This window comes from Opisthocomus hoazin, chromosome 11, assembly GCF_030867145.1.
Source record: "Opisthocomus hoazin isolate bOpiHoa1 chromosome 11, bOpiHoa1.hap1, whole genome shotgun sequence".
Classification (NCBI taxonomy): Eukaryota; Metazoa; Chordata; class Aves; order Opisthocomiformes; family Opisthocomidae; genus Opisthocomus; species Opisthocomus hoazin.
Window position 1 is genome coordinate 10,496,075 of NC_134424.1, and position 27,361 is coordinate 10,523,435.

At 51.8% G+C, this 27,361-nt stretch overlaps 1 protein-coding gene across 2 annotated transcripts in view; it reads left to right on the forward strand.

Annotated features, from left to right (window-relative positions):
* FAM107A (family with sequence similarity 107 member A) overlaps positions 1-27,361 on the forward strand; it is a 28,319-nt gene that overhangs the window by 464 nt on the left and 494 nt on the right. Inside the window, exons 2-4 of one of the 2 annotated variants that reach the window (XM_075432840.1) lie at positions 12,521-12,584; positions 22,489-22,663; positions 26,403-26,559. In XM_075432840.1, coding sequence (XP_075288955.1) covers positions 12,521-12,584; positions 22,489-22,663; positions 26,403-26,559 — 396 coding nt within the window. Of the gene's footprint in view, positions 1-12,520; positions 12,585-13,463; positions 14,049-22,488; positions 22,664-26,402; positions 26,560-27,361 lie in introns of those variants that run through there. The other variant, XM_009936630.2, reaches the window with a different exon arrangement.

The window sequence follows — 27,361 nt, forward strand, 5'->3', positions numbered from 1 at the left end:
TCAGGACAGTGAGGAGGGGATCAGAGCATTGCATTAGGACGAGCTAAGTTTGGGTTTCTGGGGAGAAACGCCGGGCTTGCCCCGAGCACATCCAGCAGCCTGCAGGCTGTCTCCCACAGATGCAGTGCAGAGTGAGCCCCAGGTACTTCTTGGCCTGTGAATTGCTGCCAGCTCCCTCCAGGACAGGGAGGAGCTGGACCAGGTCCCATGGCACCCACTCACCTCTGCCACTCCTCCAAATCCCCCAGGGAGAGCACCCAAACAGCTCTGAAAGGAACGGGGCTTTCAGGATTCAGAGTCAGAGCCACATGAAGGCAGCTAAGAGATGGTTGTGCTGAGGATGCTGTTGGATGTCGTTTTGCTCTCATGTCTGACGACATCAGTGCCTAGAGATGCATCACCACTACTCAGTTGCAAAGCCCTCATCTGGTATTAGGCTTCTTGAACTTGTCTCCCAGGTTTCTAAGAGAAATGCCCCCATGCACCACACCAGGTCAGTAACTTCTACTGCAATAGGGACAGCTGTGACCCTCTGCCCCAGGAGGGACCCTGCATGCTCAGCTGAGCGTGGCCTCTGTAGCCCTCAGGTATGTGAGCGCATCCAAACCAGATGCCTTGCAGACGTTTGCAAATCTGCTGGGCTTACTTCCAAAACCAGAGCTAGACACTCTTGCAGGAGAAACATTCATAAAAGCAACTCACTGGGCAGGGCTACCAACACCCAGAAGGAAAATTTGGGCCGATATAGGATAAGCAAACATTTACCATCTTCCTCGACCTCAGAGAGATGCCAGGTACAGGAGGAGATGCCCCCAGTCAGCCCCCCGCTCCTCTGATGCCCACCCAAGGTGCCAATGCCACGCTGGCTCCTGCACACAGAGCAGCCACGGTGGATCCCGGGGCTCAAGGCTACGACAGCACACCCGGGAGGAGCCGCACTCTGCCCGCAGCTAATCCCCAGACCTTTGCTCACGTGGCTGTGACCTTCAGGCCTCAGCTCATTTGTACTGGCATTACTGAAAGCGGGGAAATAAGCTGGTTAGGTCAGGCTTGGCTCAGCGCCACACAGTTCAGCCCTGCTGCATTGAAAGCGATCTATGCCGGCCTCCCGACCCCCAGACCAGACAGCTTTTGGACGGCTTTCCCCATTGCTCCCTCTTTCCGAAACACCACGATCCCAGCACTGAATGGCCTGGCTTTGCATCGCTCCCAGGAGCTCAGGCTTTCCCACTGCGCCAGCTCGCTCTCAGCTTGCTGGCAGCCCCAAAAACCTCTGAGACAGATTTACTTTTGTGGGCACCAAAAGGTCAGATCTCACTCCTGCTTCAGCCTCCCAAACGTTGCCCGGGTTGACAAAATCCTGTGCCACCGCCCGGCTGGCACCAGCCAGGGACGTCTGCGGCAGCTCCTGGGTCAGAGCTTTACCCTTGGGCTGAAGCTGATGGGGAATGGAAAATACATGGCTCCTTCTGCTGCATTTCCAGGGTGGGCATGAACAGTGGGCTCCAGCCCTCCCTAAGGACCAGGCTGGGTCCAGGTGGTGGGCAGGAAAGTTCTCCTTCCCCCAGCCCTTGTAGAACCAGCTGGGCTCAGGGCATGGGGCAGGCCAGGGCCTCTGCCAGGCACAACCCCATCCACCAGCAGCAGCCCAGAGGGGACCCGCACAGGAGCTTGGAGCGGCAGGAAGGCTCAGCATCCCTCGCCAACACTGCCTGCATTAGCAGTCTCAGCTGCACCCCTTTTAAATTTAGACCACAGCAGCACTCCAAGGGGATTACAGTAGTGGATTGTGGAGTGCAAGGCAATCCCCAGCTCCACAACAAAAGGGACCGGAAAGGCTGCCAGTGGGGCTCCAAGGACATTTCTACTTTCAAAGGCTGCAGCTGCTCCCAGAAAACCTGTTCTGGCATCACCCCTGTCCCGTGGGTACCAGCTGACAGCAGGGCTCCAGCAGGACACAGTCCCTGGCCGGGGTACCCTGCACTGCAAGGCAAGGGCCTCCCCGGGGGCTGCTTCAGGGGTGCTGCAGAGCCCAGGCAGATTCCCTGGCGATTCCTCTGCTCTGCAGAGCACCAGGCTGGTGCAGCGAACATCGCTCGCACCGCAGAAAACCGCCTTGGAGTAACCCTGCAAAGCGCAGTCTCCCCAGGGCACCCGGGCAGATGCTCCCGGACCCCCAGGCAGCAGAGGAGCTTGTTTCCAGGCTCCTGCACCTCTGCTGCTTCTCTCCCCAGTTTCTCAAGGCAGGGTTTGCATAGCCGCTGTTTCCCCAGGGAAAGTTTGCTGTCCCCAAATTCCCAAGAGTGTCAGTTTACACTAATGTCAGATGAGCTGAGATTAGCCTTGCTGCTGAGCGGGGAGCTTTGCTCTGCCGCTGGTTTAAAGCAACAAGAGGCAGCATGCCAGAGCCAGGGAGAGAGGTTCCTCTTGTTCAGGCAAACCGCACTACCTGGCTGCCCATGCTGAAAAACGGGGCTTGGAGAGCATGCTTTAAAACTCCTCCATCTGAGCGTTGCAGAGGGACATGGCTAGCATTTCTGGGGGCTGCAGGTGCAGTGACTGAGTTGGGAAGACCATGCAGCAGCACTGCTCTCTGTCCCAGCCCACCATGTTGTCATCCACCCTGTATGAAAATCCCATAAAAACCTAAACAGTGGCCACATCTCCCCAGCACTGCCCTTGCACATTCGTCACCAGCAGCTGTTCTCCCCCCACATCACGCAGAGCTTTCTCTAAGATTTTCAGGACATGGTTTAGCAGGCATGGTGGTGATCGGTTAATGGTTGGACTTGGTGATCTCAGAGGTTTTTTCCAACCTTAATGATTCTATGATTACAAGGCATTTTATCCACCCAAGGGACTTTTCCCCACAAACACAACTCACCCCACTGGTGAGGGTGTCCCCACAACCCAGCCAGAGGAGTGAACTCTGTGCAGGCTGGGGCACAGGTGAAGACACAAGGGACATCCTCTGATCTTTTATCCACCCTTCTTTTCATGGCTCAAGGGAGGTGGCCCAGGGCACGCACTGTGCCCACCAGCCGTCCCAGCACGGCTGGCCCAGAGCAGAGCCCTACTTCAGACCAACTTCAGCTTCTGCCAAGCTACTCCACCAACATGCTTAACTGCACTCCATGGAGTTTTCTCACCACTGATCATACACATTGTTCAGACAATAACAGAGATGAAGGTTACAAAAAAAAAATCAACGCTTTCACTCCAGAATAAACAGCACGTCCTAAAAAAATTCCTCTGCAAAAGGGTGGAAGAGGGAATAATTCTCTTGCTCTGCCCCCCATCAGCAGGAGGCAGCTCTCAGATAGATAAGTGCCTCTGCCCTTCCAGAAACTCTGCCATGGGTAATAGCAGGGTCATGTTCCTACTAAGCATCTGTGTAGAAGTCAGTCCTCTTTTCTGTCAAGAGAATGTTCTCGGTCTTAAAAAGGCATCTGTCTGCTGCTGTCACAGGGCAGGGATCAAGCGAGATAAAAGTTGTGATTTTCAAAGTTTTCCACCCATCCTGCCAGAGGCAGGAAGCAGCAGTTGGATTTTCCCAGCATCACTTCATGCTGAGCAGGGACTCCCTTCCCCAGACCCCTCACACAGGTGAACACTCGAAAGCAGACACCCCTGCTGTGGGACTAACCCTGACAGTTCTGCTCCACATGCATGTATCCTGCGTGGCATCGCCCCAGCACTAGGGCCACACGTGCAGGGTGACTCCAGCTACAGCAGCATCCACCATGCTCAGCACTGTCACTTCTCTTGACTACCACCAGCTGCAAAAAACATGGTCCAACAGGGAGCAGAACTCCCAAATGCCAAGGAAATTTTTAAAGGGAAATTTTCAAAGGGGTATATTATTAAATGAAAGATCCAGATTGACCAAGAAGATGCTTCTTGCCATTCAAGAGCTTAGTAACTCTTATTCCAACTACAAAAAGCCTGTGCCCTTGTTTTGGAAAGCACAGAAGTGAGGCAAACAAGGTGAGCTGTGCCTGGCAGAGGAGAGGGTTATACTGAGAAAGAAAAGGGCTGTTTCATGCTGATGCAGCAGAGCACAGGGAAGAAACTGCCATGAAGAGACCAGTACGATTGCTGTCCTTGCACAGGGACACCAACCACATGAGGCCAAAGGAAGCAGCCCCAGGACTTGTCATCACCAGCATCGTCACTTCAGCTACCAGCACGTGCAGCAGTTGGAATCAAAACCACTTTAAGAACAAGATGAGGAATAAGACCCATATTGCTGCCAGAAGGGATGGAAGAGCTCAACCACACAAAGACAGAGAGACATGAACCACAGCAGCTTGTGACACCCAGGACAGACTCCGTGGTCCCTCTCACATGAGGGGACACTATAAGGACGCAGCCCTCTGAGGCCATGGGCTCATGCTCCATCATCCTCCATCATGCTCCACAGACCAACAGGCACAGTGGGATTTTCCTGGCTCTGCCTGACAGCTGTTTCAGCAAGCCGGTAGCCAGTGTCCCTGCCAGCTCTTTCAAAGCATCCCTGTGCTCGGGCAGCACAAGACCCTGTGCGGGACCCTGCCCGCTCTGCCACTGGAGCAGTGGCTGTCCCCCCTTGCCAGCCGGGGCTGCCACTCTGTCTTCAGCAAGAGGGGCTGTGGGTGCCAAGGCCCACGAGCAGAACAAGTCCCACCGACAGTCACTGAATGTCACCAGTTGTTTGGTGGCACTAGTCCTGGGAGCAAATCCAAAAATCAGACGGCAACTAGGAACCACAGTGTTTCAACGTCCTGGAGCATGGCACTGCTCAGGGAGAGGGGTTTGCCGTGTGCAGCCTGCAACAAGCCTTGGTTGAAAGGCACAGGAACAAGAGCTGATGACTTTGCACACCAGGAAAGTCCCTAAGTGCCTCATGAGAGCAGGAAGATCATTGATGAAAAGCCCATTTCTGGACAAAACTAGAACACACCCAGAAAATGACAGCTCAGGCTCGTGAGACAGCAAACACTTGTAAATCCTCTCTTCTGTCTGACACAGCACAGCCCAGAGTGGGAGAGCTGGGCCAGGGCTGGTCCCTAAAGCTCCACAGAAGCCCTCTAAGGTGACTTTACCCTGCCTCTTCCTACCTTCCTCTTCTTCAAACCCATTAAAGTCCCACAGGTCATGACATGTGGGGACCCTGATTCAGCAGATACACTACTCCAGGCTTCAAAGAAAGGAAAACAAAATACTGTAGCATCTCAGCCCTTAGAAGCCAAACTCATTACAGTGGGTTGCTCTAGCTGCTGGAAAGAGATCACAGCTTTACTTCTTACCTCTCCATCCCAAGTCCCCAGACACAGCTCCAATACCTAGTGCAACCCACTCCCTGCCTTCAGGGAACCTGATATTTGGTCCTGAGAGGCCTTATATGGGCTCAGTGCAAGCAGGGAACTAATTTGGACACAGCTGCCCCAGTTTAAGGCTCTGCCTTCCCCAGCCTTCACTGCTGCTTCTGCAGCTGTGCTCAATCACAGAATCACAGAATGTTCGGGGTTGGAAGGGACCTCTGTGGGTCACCCAGTCCAACCACCTGCCAAAGCAGGGTCACCCAGAGCATGCTGCACAGGATCGTGTCCAGGAGGGTCTTGAATATCTCCAGAGAAGGAGACTCCACAACCTCCCTGGGCAGCCTGTTCCGGTGCTCCGTCACCCTCAGAGGGAAGAAGTTCTTCCTCATGTTCAGCTGGAACTTCCTCTGCTTCAGTTTGTGCCCATCGCCCCTTGTCCTGTCTCTGGGCACCACTGAAAAGAGTCTGGCCCCATCCTCCTGACACCCACCCATCAACAGCCTACGTGCTGCACCCTTCCTCACGGTGCAAAACCAGTTCCCACGACATCCGTACTGGCTGCCTAGACAGCTAACTTTGCCCTGAAGCAGCACAGGGGTGCACACACAAGCGCAGGACATGCAGCCCCCATGCCAGTGAGGCAACCGAGCACATCTCAGCAGTCTGTGCATGAGAAGCTGTGATACAGGGGTTTGAGCCACGGCTGAAGATGCTGGGGAGGAGGCAGAGGAGTGTGCTGTCAGGCCCTCCGGAGGAAGGGCAGAGGCTGGCTGGCATTAGCCAAGGCTGCCTGCAGCATCCAGGGCTGCAAGGCAGCCATGGAAGTGAGCTCAGACTGAAGGGAGGTGCTGATGCGCTTGTGGGGAGACCAGGAAAACCACTGCATGGGAAAAGCAGCAGCTGCCAGGTCTGGGATGGCTCAGCAGTCCTCAAATAAAAAAGGATTAAAGCAATTAAAGGCTCAACTGCTTCACTGCTTTGCTCTGCTCCTCGGGGGCTTGTTCGAGTGGTGCCTGCTGGCTCCTCACAAACCCAGCCATAACAGGGACGCTTCGCCTCTTCCTCGCAGCCTGCTCCGTTTGCAGCCCGTGGTGACGGCCAGCCTGGGGGTTGGCTTCTCATCCCAGATAACAGCCAAACCTCCTCCCTTTCGGCCCCTTCTCTTTGGGGTCCTTTCCGCACAGGACCCATCCAGCTGCTGCTGGCACATGCTGCCCGCAGGGAACAGACCACCCTGCTCTGCCTTGCCAGCCTGCTACTGGCAGGGCCTGGGGCTGCTGGGGTGTTTCTGCCCTTATTTTTCACAAATCCCATTTTTCCAAGCTAAGGACCAGTTCTGGTAACTTTAGCCAAGTAAAGAGCACAACAAGGTGGTGTCAGCAGAGCAGGTTTCCGATGGCAGCACTATCCCCGGCCCCTGACATAAAGTCCCTAGCTGTGAAACGGAGTAACGATGCCGCTGCAGCCCTGTGGCTCTTGGATGGCACGACACAGTGCCAGAAATAAATATTGTCCCTGTTATTCATGTGGCGTAAGCCTCCGTTTTTGCAAAATGCCATTCTTCAAGGCAATTTAGAGTGTCTTAATGGCCCCTCTGCAGCATGACAGCAGTTCACCTCAAAAAAGCTGGAGCCCTTTTGTGCCAGTGACTGATGCTCTTCCCGTGCAGCCAGCAGCATCCCCAGAAACGGTGATACACACTATCATCAGTGGTACCACACCTCCAGCACAGGGCAAAAATGCGCTCCTGATACAGGTAAAAAATTGTTTATCCATAGCAACAGCATAACCACTGCTAACGACATTGAGGTGGGCGATGCAGGTATTGCCAACAGACAGCAGGGCAAGAATTTGGCTTTGTCCTGGCACGCAGCAGTGTTACGTGTTCTGCGCATTGCAGGGGACCAGACTAAAAAGCACTGAACTGCGGGCAAGGATTTCCTTAGGACCAAGGGAGAACAGCAGATCCATCGGCACCACGCCGATGGATGGATGCGCTGCTCCAGTTTGTGCTGGGGAGCTGCCGAGAGCCTCCCTGTGCCCTTTGCTGTGGGATGTTGGGCTTCACGGTCAGCTTGAACGGCTGACAAATCTCATTTTGTGCAACGGTTGCCGCAAGGCTGAGCCCTGTCACTGATTGCTCTCATTAATCTGTAGGAAGTTTTCCGCAAAGCTCTGGTGCGCTGCGGGGCCCCGTGCAGCCGGGGAGCATCATTTGCTCGGCTTCAGCAGGGAGTTCGGCGAGGGTCCCTGCCCCAGGGCTGGCGGCTCCAACAAGATCCCCTCCCCATGCTGCTGCTGCTCTGCTTTAGCTTTTTTTGCACTTTATTCTGGACAGTCTGTGAAATCGGACTTGCTTTGCCAGCTTTCATGGCTGCAGGAGGGCTGTGCGTGCCTTCTGGGGCCAGCGCTGCCATGAGGATTTGGGAGGAGAGTGGCATTGGTGACAAAGACAGGCAGAGGTCAGCGCAGCGCTCTTCTGTGTCAAATTGTGTTTCTTTATGAATAAAATAACACTAAGCACTATCGAAAGCATTTGCAATTTTCCACTTGACTAGACAGCAAAGTGGCCACCTGGCTGGTGCTCCCTGAGAGCAGCACGGGAGCTGCGGTAACGTGAGTCTGGCCCTGAACCCAGACTGAGAGCCCAGCCTCCTTCTGCAAGCCTAAATTTACAAATAGCTGTTGTCAAAAAATCTCCGATTGCGGGTCGCCCTCACGAGAGTGGCCACAAGCATCCATCCTCAGCTCCGCCTTAGCCCAAGAAAGGCTGCAGACTTGCAGAGGTCAAAAGACCGGTAATGAAATGTTACACCCATAACTTGATATTTCTTAAGAGTCCTTTGCAATACGATAGCGAAATCAGCTACGGTTGTGGCCAGGGACCAAGAGTAATACAAGCCCACAGCTCCACTTGAAAAACCTGCTCACCCCGGGGCAGGTGTGTGTGCACGGCTGGACAAGGGCGGCAGAGGGGCGGGCAGCCCAGGACAGGCAGCGATGGGGCTGGGCTGGAGCAGGCACTGGATGCTGTGGGGGTTCAGAGACCCTGCTGAGACCCCTTCCTGCGACAAGGGCAGCGCCGTGGCAGCAGATTTCATAGCTGCTGGCTCAGGAGTGTCGGGGTGTGCCTGGACACTGACTCCTGGGTGCCTGCCAGTCCCAATTGCAAAACCTGCCAAAATAACAGTGTCCTATAACAAGCTGGGAGCAGAAATGGAATGTGCACAGTCAAGATCCCTGTCGGGAAGTAACCCTTCCAAACCCAGCATCGCTCTTCCCCAGCAAGAGAGAGGAACCCTCAGTAGCAGACCCGATAGCCAGCTACGTGGTGACCGCCACTGGGAAGGCACAGCCCAGTCTGCCAGCTCTGGAGGGAGGGTGTTGTTATACCGTCTTTTCTAGCCCTCAGAAAATTTTGGAAATTCATCCAAACTGCAGCACTTCCTCCGGCCAAGGCCAGCGGGGAATGAGCAGCGCTATCAGGCATTGGGGCATGCTGCTGATTTACTCTGTGTTTCTCCTCAGCAAGAAAATGGTGCCATCTCGGCAAACATGTGCACCAGCTTGCTGAATCAAATCAGCCTCCACACCTCACATGGCAAGATTTCGCAGCAAAACAATCGAGCTGACAGATTTTTGTGCATTTACATCACAGATGGGAAAAAGTCTTACTAATCCTCAAAAGTTTCTTCCAGAGGATGATTTCACTGAGGTCTCTGGATCAGTCCCAGCTGCTGGAAATGAGCACAGATAGACCAGAATTCAGCAATAACACATGAGATATAGGCAACAGACTAGATGGTATCTCAGGATCCAGGTGCATGTAAGACACATTTTCATACAGAGCACCAGGAGCAGCAAGAGGGTATTTGGGGCTAATCGAAAGTAGTGGGCGAGTACAATTTGGCTAACCTCTAAATCGCATATTTTGTGGCTTCATCACACACAGAACTGCTGGCTTCGATCTGCCAACCATCAATGCCTTGTTTCAGGTTGTGACAACTCCTTTCAAAGCCTCTGGGTTAAGAAATAAGACTATTTTAATCAATGGATAGACTCATTCGCTAAACAGCAATGTGAGCAACTGCTACAGCAACTTATTGGCAAAGCACCTTTCTCTGAGCCCATCTACTCCCAAATAGGTTGGGCACCTTCCAGCCCTGCTAAAGGTGCCTCCTTCCCAAAACCACGTCTGCTGGAAAGTCACATCAGCTCTCAGCCTGGGTGGCATTTCACCTGCTTTAATACCTCTTGATCACCGTGATGTGACTGCAGCAATTTCTTGCCTAATTTATTAGCTCAGGCTTTGGCTGTAGTGCAATAGAGACATTACAACACTGCACCTTAATGGCACCTGTATTGATCTGAACCTGCCTGAAGCCATCCTCCTCACCCTTTGCGTGGCTCACGTTCTGACCACACTGATGGCTCCTTTCCCTAACCACTTTCATCAGAGCACAAACATGGTCCAAAATTACCAGCTAGCAATTTTGCTGCAAGTGAATATTAGAGTACCCACGTGTAGGACAAGTACCGCTGATTAATGGTTTATACAGGGAGGCTGGCTTCAAGCTGCGGTAGGAGCATTGCACTCGCCGAGCGGGGAGCCATGGAGGAGGATACTTGCTTAGAGCTGGTGGTTCAAAGCAGCCTACACCTGCCAAACTGCCTCCAGATATTTGCTGCAGGAGCTCTTTGCTGTGCATCGCAGTCAGGCCCAGGAACGGTCCTGCTGGGATATAATGATGCCCAGGATGTTTGGGAGTAACACAGAACAGCAGAAGTACAACATGAGACTACTTCCTATTTATACCTTACATTTCTTTGTTGCATTTAACCCCCTCAGAGTTCTGTCCCCTGCTTTGTCCCATGAGGAGCAAGCAAAAGTCTCTATCATCTGGGCAATCATTAACTTCCCTCTGTGAGCTGTGTGCAGGAAGCCGTCCTGCTCTGCAAACGCGTTAATGGCTCGAGTGGCAATTAGCAGGACTGTGTTTCCAGCCACCCCGTGCCACAGAGGTGACAGGGTATCGGGGACCAGGCAGAGCTCTGACCAGCCTACACGTCCCCTGCCCTTGGCTTTGCCACCGCCAAGGTCACCAACTAAGCACAAGCTCTTAGGTTATAGCAGGATTGCATGAAGGTTGTGTTGGAGGCCAGGACACACAGAGCAGGACGGAGGGCTGGGCTGCCAAGTCGGGTCCCCACCATCGCAGGCAGCTCCTCAGCCAATGTCCAGCATTAACTCAGTGGAGGAAATGTTTAACCAGCCTCCAAGGCCTCCCTGCAGTGGGAGGTGAAACGCTGCCTGCCTTCAAGTCCCCAGTGACTTCAGCGGGGCCAGAATTTTGTCAGCAGATCTGGAGCCCAGGCACGACTGGCAGTGACGCTGCACTCCCAACCCGTGCTGAGAGTGGAGATCTAACAAAGATACAGGCAGGGCCAGGCAGAGCTGTCGGCTCTGTAATTCACAGCTTGCGTAGAGGCTGCTCGGCGCTGCGGCCGGGCGGACAGCAAGCCTGTCTCGGCAGCAGCGTTATCTCACTGTCATTGCACTCATGTCAGGCTGGCTGCATTACACAACCACGGAAATGCCGTGCTGGGTACTCCTTGACGTGTCTGAGGCTTTTTAATACACAGGAGACATGTTTGCACAGGAAAGATCCTGGTGCCGCAGCAATTGGCTAGAGAAAGGAGAGCCAGCAGCCAACATCGCTAGCAAAGTAACTCAGCAGCCAGAAGTCAATCTAATGTACAGCCCCAGTAACAAGGACCCAGCTGTGGGCTCCCCCAGTGCCATCTTCCCCTTCCCAGCGCTCCTCAATTACCTGTACAGCCACCCATCTGTGATGCCCCGGGCACGCATTCAGCACAGCGTTATTTTCTCTTTATGTGCACATTGAATGAAAAGACCACATCACTCCCTCAGCAGGGCAGAGTCAAAGTCCCAAGAAATGAGCCCTCTGTGACCACACAAGCCAAAGAGCCATGCCGGAGCCACCCAGCTCTTCTGCCAGCTCCTGGCATGGGGACTCCCCTGGGCTCGCTGCTCTGGGGGTGACACCTCCCAGCAAGAACCCCGCCTGCAAAACCCCCGCAGCATTCACAGCAACACAGGGCACAGGAGACGCAAGGAGTGGTGCTGGGCTGAGCTCCCCGTGTCGCCTTCTCCTGGGACACGAAGCCACTTCATAAGAAACACGGGGGCAGCTGGTGAATGACGCAACTCCTTGTCTGCAGGAGCCACTCCAGATAAATACCTCCAAGCAATCAACCGCCTTCACACAGTAACCTTCAGGGAGCTATGGGGGAATACAAAGGCTTTCTCTTAAGCCCAAAGACTCAGAAGCACAGGGCAAGATCACTTACTAATTTAGATAGCAAAAAGAATTGTTGTGCAAGGCACCAGGGCGTATCAGACACAAATACGTCCAGAAAATTTAGCTTGCCTTTTCCGAATTTTTTTTTACTCAGTTGAAAGCAGGTGCTGATGGATCACAGCCCTTTTCCACTCCCGCATTACCAGCCATAACCACCCTTACTCAGAACCTCAAAGTGGGTTTAAATTGATGCTCTTTTCCCCCTTTGACACATCTCCAGTGAACTCACAGACCCGAAGCTCAACACTAGGTGCAGAGCTTTAGCCTGTTCAAAGGCATCCCAAGAGTAGTAGTGCAGAGGCGCATCCATGTTTTTTTCAGTTGAAATTGAGCCAAATGGTTTTTTGCAGCATGTAATGAGCAGCCGGGCTATGGGGCAATGGGTGATGTGAGAAGAATCTGCACGGCCACAAAAAGCTCACGGGGCACACGTGGGCTGCGAAGCAGGTTGCAGTTTGAGCCGACAAACTGCACAGCCTCCCCACTTAAAGCCCTCTCCTCTGCCACAGCCTTGCTCTAGGGGCAAAAGCTGAACAGGACTTTCAGCACCCTGCCCGTGTCTAACCCACGGCTGGTTGGGCTGGGCTGACCACGCACACAAGCACCCGTGTGCACATACCATACACAAGGGAATGTAGACCAGCCTGCTCTCATCTCCTGCACTTGATGCTCCACATCAGTTAAATTTAACCGCTCCTGGTCAGAAGGTAAAAATAAACAAAATTAATAACCTTTCAACAAGAGTAGCAAATGACCGGCAACTCCTCCTATGTTTCATCTCCTGTAACAGAGTACCTGTGTGGTCCTTTCCCATTTCTCTCTCTTTTCTTCCAGAAAGAATATTCCCTTCAGCCCAAGTGTCCGAGCGGAAGCAGGAAGCCTGGGAGCCACGGCTCGGGTGAGTGTGGCAGCCGGCGCTGCCCCACGGAGGGATTTGCCCAGCAAGCTGGGAGAGGCTGGGGCTTCTGCGCACACCCGGCACTGCTGAGCCCTTGGCTGGGAAACACGGCCGGGCTGGGGGATACAATGCTGGGATGTGGAGAGGAGTGAAATGTGGAGAGGTGAATAGAAGTGAATAACCATGCCCGTGCCCACAGCAGCCTGGCCCCTTTCTGCAGTCGTTCACGGGGACGGGATCATCAGACCAGGACGTGGCTGTGCCAGTGCGTGCACCCATGGGTGCAGGGGCACAGGGATGTGGCTGGTACCTGCACTGTGGTTGTGGTGCCCCCCAGCTTCCCTTATCCCCTTCCCTCTGGGGGGAAATGGTTTTGCTCTATCCCTGCTCATCTCCTGGGACCAAAACACTGGTCATCTGCAGGCTGGCATGGGGCGGCCCGGGCAGAGCCAGACCACAGCATCCACCTAAGAGCCAAAGGAGCTGCTGGAGTGGTTTAACTCCTTCTCCTCCCTCAGCTTTGCAGCCTCTGGTTTCCCAGGCCGTGGCAATTCAGGTACCTCGACCACAGCAAAAATGGGGACAAGAGGCTCAATCCAGGCAGGGGCTGCATCTCAGCAGGATGAGACCCAGGGCAGTGGGAGCCCAGGGCAGCGATGCAGTGGCATCACACAGCCCTGGTGCCACCAGGATGCCCATGGCCCCGGTGCAGGGACTGCTTCTCCCTCCTGCAGCCCTTACCCATGGGGTGAAGCAGCTGCTCCCCTGGGACTGTGCAGCAGTTGGTAGATAACGGGGTGTTGCAACACGCCGGGGAATAATCACGATAACTCGAGCGGTTGCCCTGGTGCCGGGCTTGGCTGTTGCAGTGGTTGCTAAAGAGAGTGGGCGTGCAGCTTCCTCTGGGGCGATCTGATTTCTCCAGGAGCATGGTTAAGGCACACTTAGGAGAAATCGTCCTCCGTGGAGCAGGGACGCGACCTCTCCACTGGCAGCAGCGGCCGTGCTGAGTGGGCTGCTTGGGCACCTGGGCATGCACGGAGCTGTTTGCTTTGGGGGGAAAAAACAATTAGCTTGTTCCTCCGTCCTGGGAAAACATCGTCTGGCAACGAAGAGCAAAGGCAGCAAGTTTTGGGGGCAGCAGAGAGACCTTTGGGGCCAGCACTGAGGAGCGGGCAAGGCCACCGGCTGCTGCCGGCGGAGATCCAGCTCTCAGTGGGGTCCCTGTGGGGTGACGAGAGCGTCGGGGAGGGAGCACCGGTGCAGCGGCCACCTCCACGTGACCCTCCGTCCCCGCTCCCGCCGGAGAGACCCGGCAGGAGCCGGGCAGATTCGTCGGACCCAGCCAAAACATCATGCAGGCGCGAGCGCAGCCGGGCAGGAGCAGCAGCCTCAGCCCCCACAGCACCATGTCGTGGGGCGCAGGGCAGCCTGTGCTCCCCAGGACCACGCTGCAGAAATCAGGTAAGCGCAGGGACCACTGAGCCACCCCGGGGGGACCCCGCGTCTCTGCCGGGTTCCCCCTGCAGGGATGGGCTGCTGAGCCCCTGGGGGATTAGCATGCACTGCATACCTGTTTACACACAGGTGACTTTGGACCCTGTTTTAAATTTTGTTTGAGATATCATGTTACTTTAATACTTCATTAGCTGGTTGAGAAGCTGCCCTTCTGCTTCTGCCTTTCAGAACAGACCCATATCCTACAAGAAATTCCCCAAGCAAACCCATGCTGCGCTTCAAACCTTCTTCTTGGAGAGGCGTTGGGCTGGACAGGGGGCACTCGCTAATACAATCCCTGCAAGTCAATGCGGGACAATTTTCTCTGTATTCAACAAAATACCTTTGCGCTACCTTAAAACATTCATTAATGATTGATGTGCGTCTCTATCATAGGCAAGCAAATGCACAGAGCAAATATTTGACAAGATGTTAAAAGTAAGTTTGCAATTATCGAGAAAGACTGTAAAGCGTCTGTCGCTGCTTAACCAAACCAAACAAGCCGCTCCACATGCCGCTTGCAAAAGGTACGGGGCTGAAGTCCCTTGGTGATTGCTAAGAGTGGGATCCCAGCCTTGTTATCTTTGCTTATCACAGTCCAAGGTAATTAAATGAAATTGCACACCTAATCCTGCCTGCCTGCAGGTAGAGGGGAACTTGCTGCTGCCTGACTCTACAAGCACTTCCAGCATTAGCCAACACAAAATAGGGTACTGGTAACTTTCACACACCAGACAGCCCAGCTAGCCCCAAACCTGCCAGGATTTTGCTCTTCTGAACACGAGTGCATGAGTGCAAAGCTCAGCAGGTGACAGTGGGTGACAGTGGTGGCACCCAGGGTCCTTCACACTTGGGGGAGATTGCAGCTGGTGGCGTGTGAGCAGCCCGGGCTGTGCCCCTTTAGGCGGGTGCAGCACTGGTGTAAATGGGGGACCCCAGCCCTGCAGGCTGCAGCGCTGGCACGGTGCTCGGCAGGGGTGGACAGGACTGGTGGCACTGGCTGGATGGGGGAGACTGGCTATAATGGTGGGAGAACACCAGCTGTACTGGTGGGGAGCTCAGGCGGTACGGGTGAGCAGCATGGGCTGTAATGGTGGGGAGCACTGGCTATACTGGCAGCAGTCCCATCCCCAGCATGTACCCAGCAGAGAGGCAGGAACAGTGGTGGCATGTGGCAGCGGTGCCAGGAGCTGCAGAGCTGTGTCCCCCTGCCCCATTTTACATTTCCATTACATTTTTATTTCCCTTTCCAATCCCATGACCTCATGGGGTTTTTTCCTGAGCGTCAGGGCTGAGCGAAGGCGAGGGGACCCGGGGAGTGCGTGCTGCTGCCCCGCGGCAGCCACCCGATAGCTGAGAACTGCTTTCCACGACAGCCACATCGAGTTACGTTCACCCTATTGCATTATAAATACCAGAATTTGCCTTGCTTAATTATTTAAAACTATAGATTAAAAGCAGACAAAAGCTCTCTGCCTCCTCTCCGGAGCACGCGTATCATTTATCGGTGATATGGTCGCCTGGTGACAAGCACGGGCGAGCGTGCCAGGTCCATCAGTATGAGACGCTCCTGAGCTGCCGGCACGGCAGGAACCAGAGGAGAGGAAAATCACAGTGAGGATGGGAGCTGGTGCCATCTCACCCAAGGAGGGCAATGATTAGCATCTGCCAGTCTTTGGGCTTGCCATATTATTATTACTATTATCATCATCATCATCATTATTATTATTAACATCATCATCATCCATCACCAGGGCAGTAAGCCACAGCAGTCATTAAGTTAACGAGAAGGAATGACCGGTATTTTGTTGAGGGCTTGGCTGCGTAACCGCGACACGCGGATTAGTTGGGCATTAAGGTGCATTTTGCAGGCTCAGCTGTGGGTACTCGCCCGCCAAAGGGCTTCCAGGCACTGCGAGACTCCCCGCAGGGCAGCACCCATATCTGACCCACCAAAGCTGGCACCCGGGTGACTCGCTCTGCCCTGAAGATACCGGCCATGCAGAAAGTGGCTTCCAAAAGCAAGCTCACGTCTTTGACGTCAAACCACTTGTCCTCTGGGCAGCAGATCCTCTGCTACGCAGTTGCACACCTGAAAGCTGCTCTCGCTGCACAAGGCTTTGGGGCTCCTGCCCCAAGACACCAAACCCAGCTATTCTGTTTCTAAAATACAATTAACTAACATTAGGAAAACCATGCAAATTAGCAAATGCCATGAATTCAAGAATCCAAAACAAAAGGCAAACTTTCAACTTCATTCTTTGTAGGACTTCGCATACAGCATGACCTTTTCTGCCGTTCTGCTCTCACGGCAAAAGCTGTGGGGCCAAACTCCAGCTCCACCTCTGACAGTGGAAATGCATTGATTGAAAGTTCATGCTCTAAAATGAAAAAAAAAAAACCTTCTGGTTAACAGGTAGAAGCGTGGATGTACCGGTGCTTAAAAGGAACAGAGGCAAGTCTAAAGATCCCATGCAGCTCCACCTGCACGTGCAAACCCTCTCAGGGTGTGAGGACAGGCTCACACCCCTCAGCCTTCCTGAGGCGGAGGGGTGTGAGGGCTGGTGTCCTCATCCTAGGGAAAGGAGGGATTCCCAGGGAGCAGAGGCCATCAGGGGCCATAGCCCAGAAAAGGGAAAGTTCCCCACATGACTGCAGTTAAATGTGTCAGAAACTCACATTATTTCCCAGGCTCAGGTTACTTGTGTAAACAGCTTTAAACTAACGCTGCTGCCCCGAATTTAGTGTGTTGGGTTTGGAGTCTCCTTACCTGTGGGATGTGTATGACCAGCTTTTTTCAGCAGCCCTTCGTTAATGTCGGTTTTTAAAGAAGAGGCATTCATTAATAAATCCCAGGCATCCAGAAAACCAGAGGGTCTTCCCCGTAGCCACAGTTTTAAGTGATCATTTCTGCCCAGGAAATGGTCCCTTGGGTCAGTGGTTTTACAAACCCAGACCCAGGGCTCTGACCCTGGGCATCCTGAGGGTTTTGCCCAGTCTCATCCCTTCTACCAGGTAACAGGGTTTTACAGAAACACAAATGGCAACACCCTCTGAGCTTGGATTCCATTCACAGAACAACACCTTCTGCCTGTTTTTACGTGGATGGCATTTCAGAGAGGCCCATCCTCTGCACAGAAAGGGTTGCCCATCCAGTGTTTTTAGAAAAAACACTTTGGTCATCATCTGCCCCTATTGACAAACCTCTCCTGAGATGCTTTAGTTGGTAAATCAGTTCTCAAATGACACAGACAGCAGAAATAAAAGACTTTAAATGATGTTTGCCTTATAGATTTCAACTAGCTAAACACTGACCTGTGCTGCAGGAGACAGCATCAACAGCTTTGCGAGTTAAGCATGCTGAGAACTGACAGGGCATCGTTGCACGGGGCAGGGCATGCTGCGGAGCGGAGCAGAGCTGCCTATGGCACTGAAAGAAGGGAAACTTGGTTTGCAGCTGGCTCGGAAATGGGCTGAGGGATGCACAGGAGCAGGGTGAGTGGGTTGCAGAGGGGCAGGACATCAAGGAGAGCTTGGCAAGACAAGGGGAGGAGGCATTTCACATGAAAACCTGCAAAACGCTGGTGTCCTGCTGCACCTTCTGTTCTCCTATGCGGTCGCAGGTCGAGGGGTGCTGGGTAGGAGCCCAGACCTCCACCCTACAGCTTTCCAAACCCAACAGCTGTGGATTCATTTTCTTTCCAACCTCTTATGTCTTTCCCCTTGTGAAGAACGGCTGGAGCCATGCAGGCAGCCGTGAGCAGAGCTGCACCCCTCGGGTTACCTGCCCTTCCCAGGGCCGTTAATCCCCTTAACATTCCTGGGGATTATTTCCATCCCGACAGGACGGTGAAGCAGGCTGCCAGCGGCAGCGCGGGAAGCAGCACACAGCGCACAGTCCCGGTGCAGAGGGGCTCACAGGGCAGCCCACCACGGAGAGACAAGTCACTTAATCCTAAATAAATGCTCTGTGAAGGGCATCTCCTCCGAGTGAGGGAAAACTAAAAAGCAGCAGCAGCAAAGGGAAGGGTAGCTCAGCTCCGGCTGTGGCCGAGCCCCCGTGTCCAATGCCTGTCTCTAGGCATGAGCCCGTCCTCCTCCTCCTCCTCTTCTTCTTCCTCTCCAGGAGCAGGCTAAAACCTTTCTCCTTGCACTGGGCTGCACAAAAGCCACTCAGCACCCCAAGCAGTAGACCACATTTTACACTTATAGTAGGGTGTATTTAATGTATTACTTGCAACACTCAGGATTTCAACGGCACTTCATGTTGCACCAAAACTGCCTGATATCCCATTCCCCAAAGGACTGGGGCTGAGCATAATCAGAAGTGGAAATGTTTTGCCCCAGTATTGCAGACTGATGATTTCATCCCCCAGAAATGAGGGATTTATAAGCATTTCCAGGTGGTCTGGGCAGGAATTTGGGCTTTGCTTTAGGCCAGAGCAGAACAAGATATTAAAATGCCATTTTTCTCCTCCAGCCAATCCCATGCCCAGGGCCAGTAGGGTGGTCAGTCTCTGGGCCGTCTCCAACATGCTGAATATTCCCTGTGGGGTCTCCCAGAAAACTGATCAAGACTGGGAGCTCATTTCACTGCTACAGGTGGGAGAGGAGATAATGTCATACGTGAAGTCCAAGTATCTGCCAGTCCTGGCCTCCTCATCCAGGCAGTCTTGCTTTTATTTACAGAAAAGTCATTTGGAAACATACCTTTCCTAGAAAGCCTCAGGCTTCTAGAAATGAGGAAAGGGAAAACATTTAAAAGCACGCAAAAGACTGAGTACGTCAAAGCAAACACAGCTACTTTTTGTAAGCAACACTCCAAAGCAGATCTATTTAAAAGGTCACACTGTCTTTCTGAGTACAGCAGAGGGTATTAAAATGCACACGTATTTTTTTGTTTATAACTTGCCAAGAACAATATAAAAATGTCTAACACCTTTTGCTGATTTATGATGGTGGCCAAGGAGGTGCCAGAGCAGAGCCTTGTTCATTGATCTACAGCTGAATCATGCAAAAACAGACATCCTGCTGTAAATCCACTGCAGAGACCTGGCTTGATTTATACTTCCAGCGCTATAAATAATGACAAAAAGCAGCCTGATAGCAGTCTGTCTCCCCTTGCACAGACATGAATTACATCAGGTCTTGAAGATGATAGATCTACTCCACGAGAAACATTTTGCACCGGGTCCCTATCTGCCAAGCTGCAGGAGAAAGTATGCCCCATGCTCACTCCCAGCATAACCCCAAGCTGTGCTTCAGGCGCAGCAATATTTTTATATTCTCATTTTTCTTTTTCCGCTGAACGCAAATGAAGACATTCCTTGAATTGTTCCAGACTAAGGTCTTCTGAAGGTTTAAAGTGCTATTCTTGTAGTGAGGTTCAAGGCTTCTTCCAGTCCCAGTCAGGGACAAGGTCAGGGCTTGTACCCCAGGGCTGCAGTAGGGGCATCCACTGGAAGCCAAACCCTCGAGGTCAGTGTCTGCACACCCCTAGGCACATCTAGCACAGCAAAAACCAAGCTCCGAGCTACCTCCTGTGTCCTGGCCCCCGCAATATTGTTCAGGCAAATTGCACTCATTGTGAGGACTTTTGCATGCTGATTTAACAGCCGCCTGGCCAGAAATGCTTCCAGTCAGTTTCAGTTCCTCCCACTCTTTCCTTCCCAGTATTTTCTTCATTTCTACTAGTTTCTGGGAAAAGTTCCTCATCTGTCTTCAGTAAACAGGTTGATAAATTGCTGCTTCTTTGCAAGCCTCAGCCATGCAACTTTCGATCGCAGCAGTCTGGAAACAACCATATTAGCCAATTCAAAACCTCACCTCAGTGCTCCCCCAAAACACTGCACAAGCAAAGGGTCCCCCTGCGCGGGGTGGGGGGCCCTTCCCCAATCATCCTCAGTGTTTGGATGGGGGTGTAAACATCACAAGACCACACTGAAGGGCTGGATGACACCAGTCAATAGCATATGCTGCTGGGCGTTAGCCCGATGTGGATGTGGGGACAGCCTGTCCCAAGCAAATCTCCCAGGGTCTGCGTCTTGGAGGTAGGGAAGAAGGGGCTCACACTCCTGAGTTGCAAAAGGAAACCCATACCTCATGGAGGCAGGGGGAAAACGGTATTTCATTAGTAACAGTGCTGCACCAGTGCTGCAACAGCTCGTGCAGCTTAGCGGCAGGGCCTAAGAGCTACTTGGTATAGAAAAAAAACACCAGAGTCACTAGAGTTACAGCCATTTACAGCATCCAGGTTGGTCCTTCAGGCTTGGTTGGCTGTGTAATCCTTCCATGCTCACTGCTCGCTGCATTATCCCCTAGCAGAGCACAACAGGCGGATTTAAGATGGACAAATCCAAGCTGGATACGCCCCAGACCTTCTCCTGCTGCGCGGCAGGATTTGGTACCCAGCACACAAGCAAGCGCAGGCATCTCTATCACTGGGGGCAGCTCTGGTCTAAATGACAGCACAGGAACAGCGGGAAAAGGGTGACAGGACAACACAGTCTCACTGAGGCTAGTCTGTTAGTATGGCTGTCCGAAAAATGTGTTTCTGCTAAAAACACCTGGCATTTTATTGAAGTTACTCCATGGAGAGACTTTTTTGTTTGAAGACATTGCTTTGCCACTTGAAATGAAAGCTCATCCATTTCATTCCTGCCAAAAGAAGCCTTTGCTTTGTATTTTCCTTCCTTGTCTTTTGTCTGCCTCTTCCCCTGTGAAAGAAGATCAAAAAAAGGAAGAAGTAGAAGAAGAAAAAAAACAAAGCAATTTTACCTCAGTGAAAATCTGACATGTTTTCTCATCCAAACCTGGCTTTCATCTAACAAAAATTAGCCATGATCTCGTGCTGCCTTAACTCTTGGCTGTCCTTTAGTCCCTGCATCTCTCTGGAAGGCAGCACTGAGGCCCCAGTTTCAGCCTGTGGAGTCCAGCGACGCAGGGGTTTGAGTCAGCCTGGCATTTGCCATCAACCACCCAACCATGCCACCTTTCCTGCTGCCAGCAACGATGTATGATCCAAGACGAAAATAATTTGATACAAGAAATCACTAGTTCCAGCTTCCAAGCACCCTTTAAATATGTACCAAACTCTTCACCCCAATTACACTCATGTAATGGGCTCTGATTTGTTTTTCTTTATTCCCAAAGCAGTAGGGCACTGGCCACATCAACATTCAATGAGAAGTTGTTTGATATTGAATCATTTCTTCAGAAGTATTATTCCTTACACAATTCTGTTTGATTGCAATCCACTCTACATTTGATAAATACTTACTGACTATGAAAGAATGACCTAGCCTGCTTTCTCTTGCCTTTTTTTATTGATTTCTCAGTTAAAAGGGTTTTATTCCTTTTATACGTGAGATTGCAGTAAGAGAGAGAAGCAACATTACCGAACAACTGTTTTCCTTGCTGCTCCACCAACCCATTTAACTTCACACTAGGCCCCCAAAAATGCTGTAATAACGAGACATGGAGCTGCCTACACCCTTTTCCTGGGACTTTTTGTTCTTACTGGTAAACTTCCAAATTGTTCAAGTGAATAGTCAGGAATAAATTGCTCTTTCTGAGCCCTTGATTAGACCGTACACTGAATAATTGCAGGCAGCCCCACTGTGCTCTGCACTTAAAGACACAGCCCACTGCATGCAGTTTGTCTTCTAACTTTTGCTTTGCACTCACTTTGTATAGGATTTTTTGTAAAAGAAAAATGTAGAGCACTTGGAAAATACCAAGAATGAACATGCTCTGTGGTTTGCCTGAAATCCAGGCTGCCATCACCTCCAAAACAGTGGGCTTTTGTTCTTACATCCAGAACATACAAATTATTACAGCACGATTGCATACTGCATGGGCAAATTATGCTTTCCTCAGCGTTGGGCTCAATCCTGATTATTAAGCCAGTAAGATATCAGCAAAATCCTTCCTTGACAAGAGGTTTCAGATACAGCAGCACTTCCTCAGGCCTGTGTTTCAGAAGGCCCTCAAATCCCAGAGCATCCCCTTGTGCTAACAGACCGATGGCCTCGGCCAGGACAACCAGAGCAGCAGCTCAGCACAGTCCACATCCGTGGCTGCTTCCAGATTTAGTTAGACCTATCTTGCATTAATTAATCCTTGGCACTAAATGCTGCAGTCACTGAAGCGAGTGGCTGGCAAGTAATTTAAATGATCTAATTAATATGTGTCTCATCAACAATGCAAAGGGAGTATTTTTTAAAACCTCTAAAAAACCCACACCAGCACATGGAGACACGTGCACGCTGATACCGACACGGGTGTCGAGCAGCCGGGGCAGGCACCATCTCTTCTCCTCGGTCTTGCCCAGGGGAGGAGAGTTCCAGTGCGTTCCACACCACAGCAGGGTGAGGCTTCTCATGCAAACACCTTTCTTTTCTTCCAGCATCGATGTACACTGAAATACAGCGGGAGCGACCAGACGGTGGGAATATCCTGACTCACCCAGACTACATAGATGGAAACCCAGACCTCATCAAACCTAAAAAGCTCCTAAATCCTGTTAAAGCCTCGAAGAGCCACCAGGAGCTGCACAGAGAGCTGCTGATGAACCACAAAAGGTAAGAGGAGGTCGCAGCCCGCCGCTGGAGTGGTCTGAGAGGTGCTGAGCCACTGGAGCTCAGCAGCTGAGGCACAAATGCCAGAGCCAGTCTGTGAGTTGGAAGGGCACAATAAATCCCTTCAGCGCAAACAAACACCATGTAAAACTTGCTGTGGCCCTTTCCTCTTTTCTCTAATGTGATGATTTCTTTTAAAACCAAAGCAGAACGAAAAGCCCCCGGCTCTGCCACCCTGAAGCATCAGCTAGCACTTGTGGAGCTGCTCGCTATTTCCACCCACCTCAATCCACAAGCACTGGAAGATGCACAGTGTCCCTAAAGCCCCCTTCTCGGTGTCCCACGCACGTTTTCTCCCTGGTCCTGGTTTTTCTGCCGTCATCGCTGACTTGTCAGGTCCCCACCAATGCACAGCTTTCCTGTGTGCTTTGAAGCCAATCCAGAGGCAGCAGGAGCTGCAGGCTGGATGAAGCTGTTGAAAGCTGGGATAGCATCAGTGTGAGATCTTCTGCACAAGGAAAAGGCTAATCACTGTCTCCCTAAAAATCAAACAAGTGAAGATAGGGTAGAAATCACATTCCTGATTTCCTACTCCATCACCCCAATTTAACTCTTTGGGGATACAGATACAACATCAGGATAATGACACCAGGGACTGAGAACCTATAACCACGTCATTCCTGTGTGGCAACTGTGCAATAAAAGCATATTCAGTTCAGACCCTTCTTAGCACAGCAAGAAATCTGCTAGCTTTATATTGACATTTTCTGAACACCCTGAAATATTCTGACATGATAGCACTTTGACCATCTAATTAAAAGGAGCACAGCCTCCGTTCCAAAGTACTACAGTCATTACAAGAACCAGACACATAGATTAATTCGGCAAACAATCAAGCCTGCCAGCAGGACGCATTAATCAATGCTGACACTGGCTGGGCTTGGGTTTGATTTGCTTTTCACAGAATCAGAAGAATTACAGGGACCATGCCCAGGCCATTCTCCAGCACCGAGGCAGAGGTAACTATACCAGCCAGATATTTTTAAAACTGTCTGGTCTGAGAGTGACCATATCCTGCCTAGTGATACTGCTGAGTTTAAAGCTCACCCACCAGCACTTGCTTTGATCCCACAGAATGTTATTTCAGTCTAACCATGATGGACCAAAGCATCAAGAAATTTCTGCAAGGGAGGTAGCAGAGACAAATGGTGGTGGAGAGGGTACAGACCTCACGGCACCAGGCTGAGCTGGACTGCAAACTGTGCATCGTCCCTTTGTACTCGAGTCCTGTGCCTGCCACCATGATACATCCACATGTGCCACCAGGTGCTGGCAGGAGGCAGCCCCCTCGCAGCCATCCTGCATCTCCTGACTGCTCTCATTTTAGTCCTGTACATCTCAGGCATCAATTTAAACCTTCTTCGGCTCTGGCCTCCCGAATATTTTTCAGCAAATACGTGAATCAAATCCTACTGCAAACAACAATCCATCATTGCTAGTTTCGTGTCACTCTTGAATCCACCAGTTTTGCTTCCTGCTACATGTTACTATAGGGTGAAATAGGGGAGAAAGTAAGAGAGAAGGATCTACAATTTGCTCCTATTTCTGCTTTGCTGTTAGTTTTTCCCCTTAAGCAGCAGGGAGAAGCCACTCAAATCAGCAGCTTACGCAAAAAAACTCTTATCTTAGTCAACACCTCTGGGTACTAACAACACAGGCTGATTAAATCAAAGACTAGTAACAAATCCACAGGCAACACTGCAAGCTGTGTCTCCAGCAAGCCAAGGCAGGTTTTCTCTCTCTCAAGCCTTAGGAAAAGCATCTCTGCAACTTCTGAGTTCTTCCTGACTTGAAAAAACATCAAGAAAGCTCTGGGGCCAATGCGACAGCTACCTCCACTGATGCTGCCATGACCTTTGTCCCACCATAAAGCAAAAAACAGAAATGACAACAGGAAGCATCGTTAAATGTGGCACTGGAAGGATGCAAGCACTGGTCCCCAGCCATGTTGCAACAGTGCAGAAGTTCGCTGCATGTGGAGACTGTTTCCCTCTCCTGCCTGCCAGTTCCATTTCCCATGTGAGGTACCACCTCAGTGTCTGCCACCATGCCAAGGAAGCTCAGTAATCCATGTCTCTGTTTCAAACGACATCAGCAGAAACCAACCGGTGCTGAGGATGAGCTTTGTATTAACAGCACATGCTGTGCCCTAGGACAGCCCTTAGCACAGACATGGGGTGATCCCCTACTCACCTCAAAGCAGACCTTCACCCACAGGAACACCAAACACTCCACATTTTACAATGGGACTTGTAAATACTCTCAGCCCATTGATTTAAACAACTGTTAAACCCAGCCCATGAAAGCAGTCAGGCCCCACTCCTTCCCTGTGTGTGACAGCTAGGAGGTCGTCAACCCCTTCTCCTCAAAAATACAAGTTCCATCAACAACTTCCAGTTCTTTATTTTCCTGCAAGATGACTTACATTCCAGCTGCTATTGCAGAAGATTATTGCCCCCTGCATAAATGCAGTCTCAACCACTTCTTAGTAATCTGTTCTTCAGTAACAATAAACTCTATGCATTTCCAATAAAGTCTCCCAAAATTCAGCAAATGTTCAACTTCCCGGCAGATTCAAGTTTTTGCCTCTCACTGACCAGGACTCAGCAGGACAGAGAGTCACTGCTTTTAGTGATGTAAGCCAGGAAGCTGATGGATTTTACGAAAGCAGATTCCTTTCGGCATGGAGGAGATGAGTTGGTCAAACCGCTATCCTGGAAGGGCAGGAACCGTCCCATGACCACACAGGAGCACATCCGGACCTGTTCCATATCCACCCATAGCCCTACACATCCATAACTACTCCCATGCTTCTAGGGGGTGCAGAAGCTGGTGGGAAGGTGGCCAGGGTCAGCTGCAGGAGGTAAATCTCCGTGTCCAAATTCAGGCACGGCAATATTCAAAGTGTTAGATTTCTGAAATTTGTATGGAGAACTTCTTTTGTCTCTTTACCAGATATTTATGCCTTGCCTGCTTGTCCTTGCTACATCTCCTTTCCTGTGATCCCACTCCTCACAGAACAGGGCTTGGAGCAGCCCCACTTTGTCTGAGATGCTTGGGGTGGCTGCAGGGGAGCCGGGCACCTGCTCTATCGGCAAACGCTCTGGCTTCCAGGAGAAAAGGACATTTCATCTTGGCCTCTTGACTCAAACTCTCCATGTCAACGGGCGGCTCGCTAGCCCTCGGCTGTGAAGCAAAGCTGGGATGCAACAGGGAGGAAAGGAACTGCCAGGACAATTACTGCAGATCAATGACTACCCCTGCTGGTGGAAAAAAAATTGTCATTATTTAAAAAGCCTTCAATACTGCTGAAGCCGTCACTGACATAATTAGTAACAGCAGGAGCCAGCGGAAGGTCCCATTTCCATACCCGACCCAGAAAGCTGCAGCACCTTAATGTGATGGGATTAGCAAAACTTCCAGCGCCACAAGCCCCGGACACTGACAGCGAACACCGTGCCCACCCAAGGCAGGCAGCCCAAGGCACCGTCCCGCAGTAAGGTGTTCCCGGTATCACCCTCAAAGCTTTGTGGATGGGTTTGTGGACCAGGACTGGTCTGTAGACCAGGTCTCACATGTTTCCATTTAGGAGCGGGAAGAGTTTTGGGGTTGCCGTGCTGGCAGTCATTACACTCCAGGGTGTAGGCACTCTGGCCCTGATTTATCTGCTTTTCATCCACAGAGGCTTGAGCGTGCAGAGCAAGCCAGAGCTGCAGAGGGTACTTGAGCATCGACGGAGAAGCCAGCTCATCAGACAGAAGAAGGAAGAGGAAGAGGCAAAGAAATTGCAGTCTCCTTTTGAAAAGGAGCTATTAAAGAGGCACCAGAGGCTGGATCAGGTAGAACTGAGTTTTCGGTCTTCCCCGGGTTATCCCAACCACCCCACACGAGGCACAGACCACATGGCAGCTGGTGGACTGAGGCTCAACCCCAGGTATAGCGTTGCCACCCCTCCATAAAACAGGAGCCACAGCATGTCCTTGCTGCAGCCCCATGCAGCTGCAGCGCCATCATCCTCACAGTGAGATTCACCTCATTCACACCACCTCGCCCAGGACCCCCGCCAAGCACCACTGGCCCCGAGTCTCCTCTGGGTCCCATGCGGTGTCCTTTGGGTGCACTTTCCAGTTCAAATCACCCCAAGTAGGATGGGGGCTGTTGGAGCACCCAGCACAGGGGTGCTCAGGACCCTGAGGTGTGGGATGAGAGGGTGCAGCAGTGCTGGAAGGTGCAAACCCTGCTGCAGCCACACCCAAGCTGCCTTTGGGAGCAGTTCCTGGCACATACTCTGGCCAAAAGTATGCCTGGGGAGAGCAATATTCAGCGTGGACACTTGTCAGCAGCACAGCCATGCCCCGCGTGCTCTCTGCGCCAGCCCTCTTACCCAACCCAGTGCAAGCAGCAAGTCGGCTTGCTGCCGCTGAAAAGAAAGTCATTCCCTGTCCTACTTGCCAGTGTTTGCACTGCAAATGGATGAAACTACTTTGTTTAATCAATGACAAAACAGCGCCCTTGCAATAATATCAGCCAAGCCAAGACCACTTGAAAATCAAAGCCCAGCATTCAGAGAAGAACCAGGAACATGAAACAAGATGGTTTAGGGACAGATCCATAAATACTTCGCATATAAAAAGAAGGCAG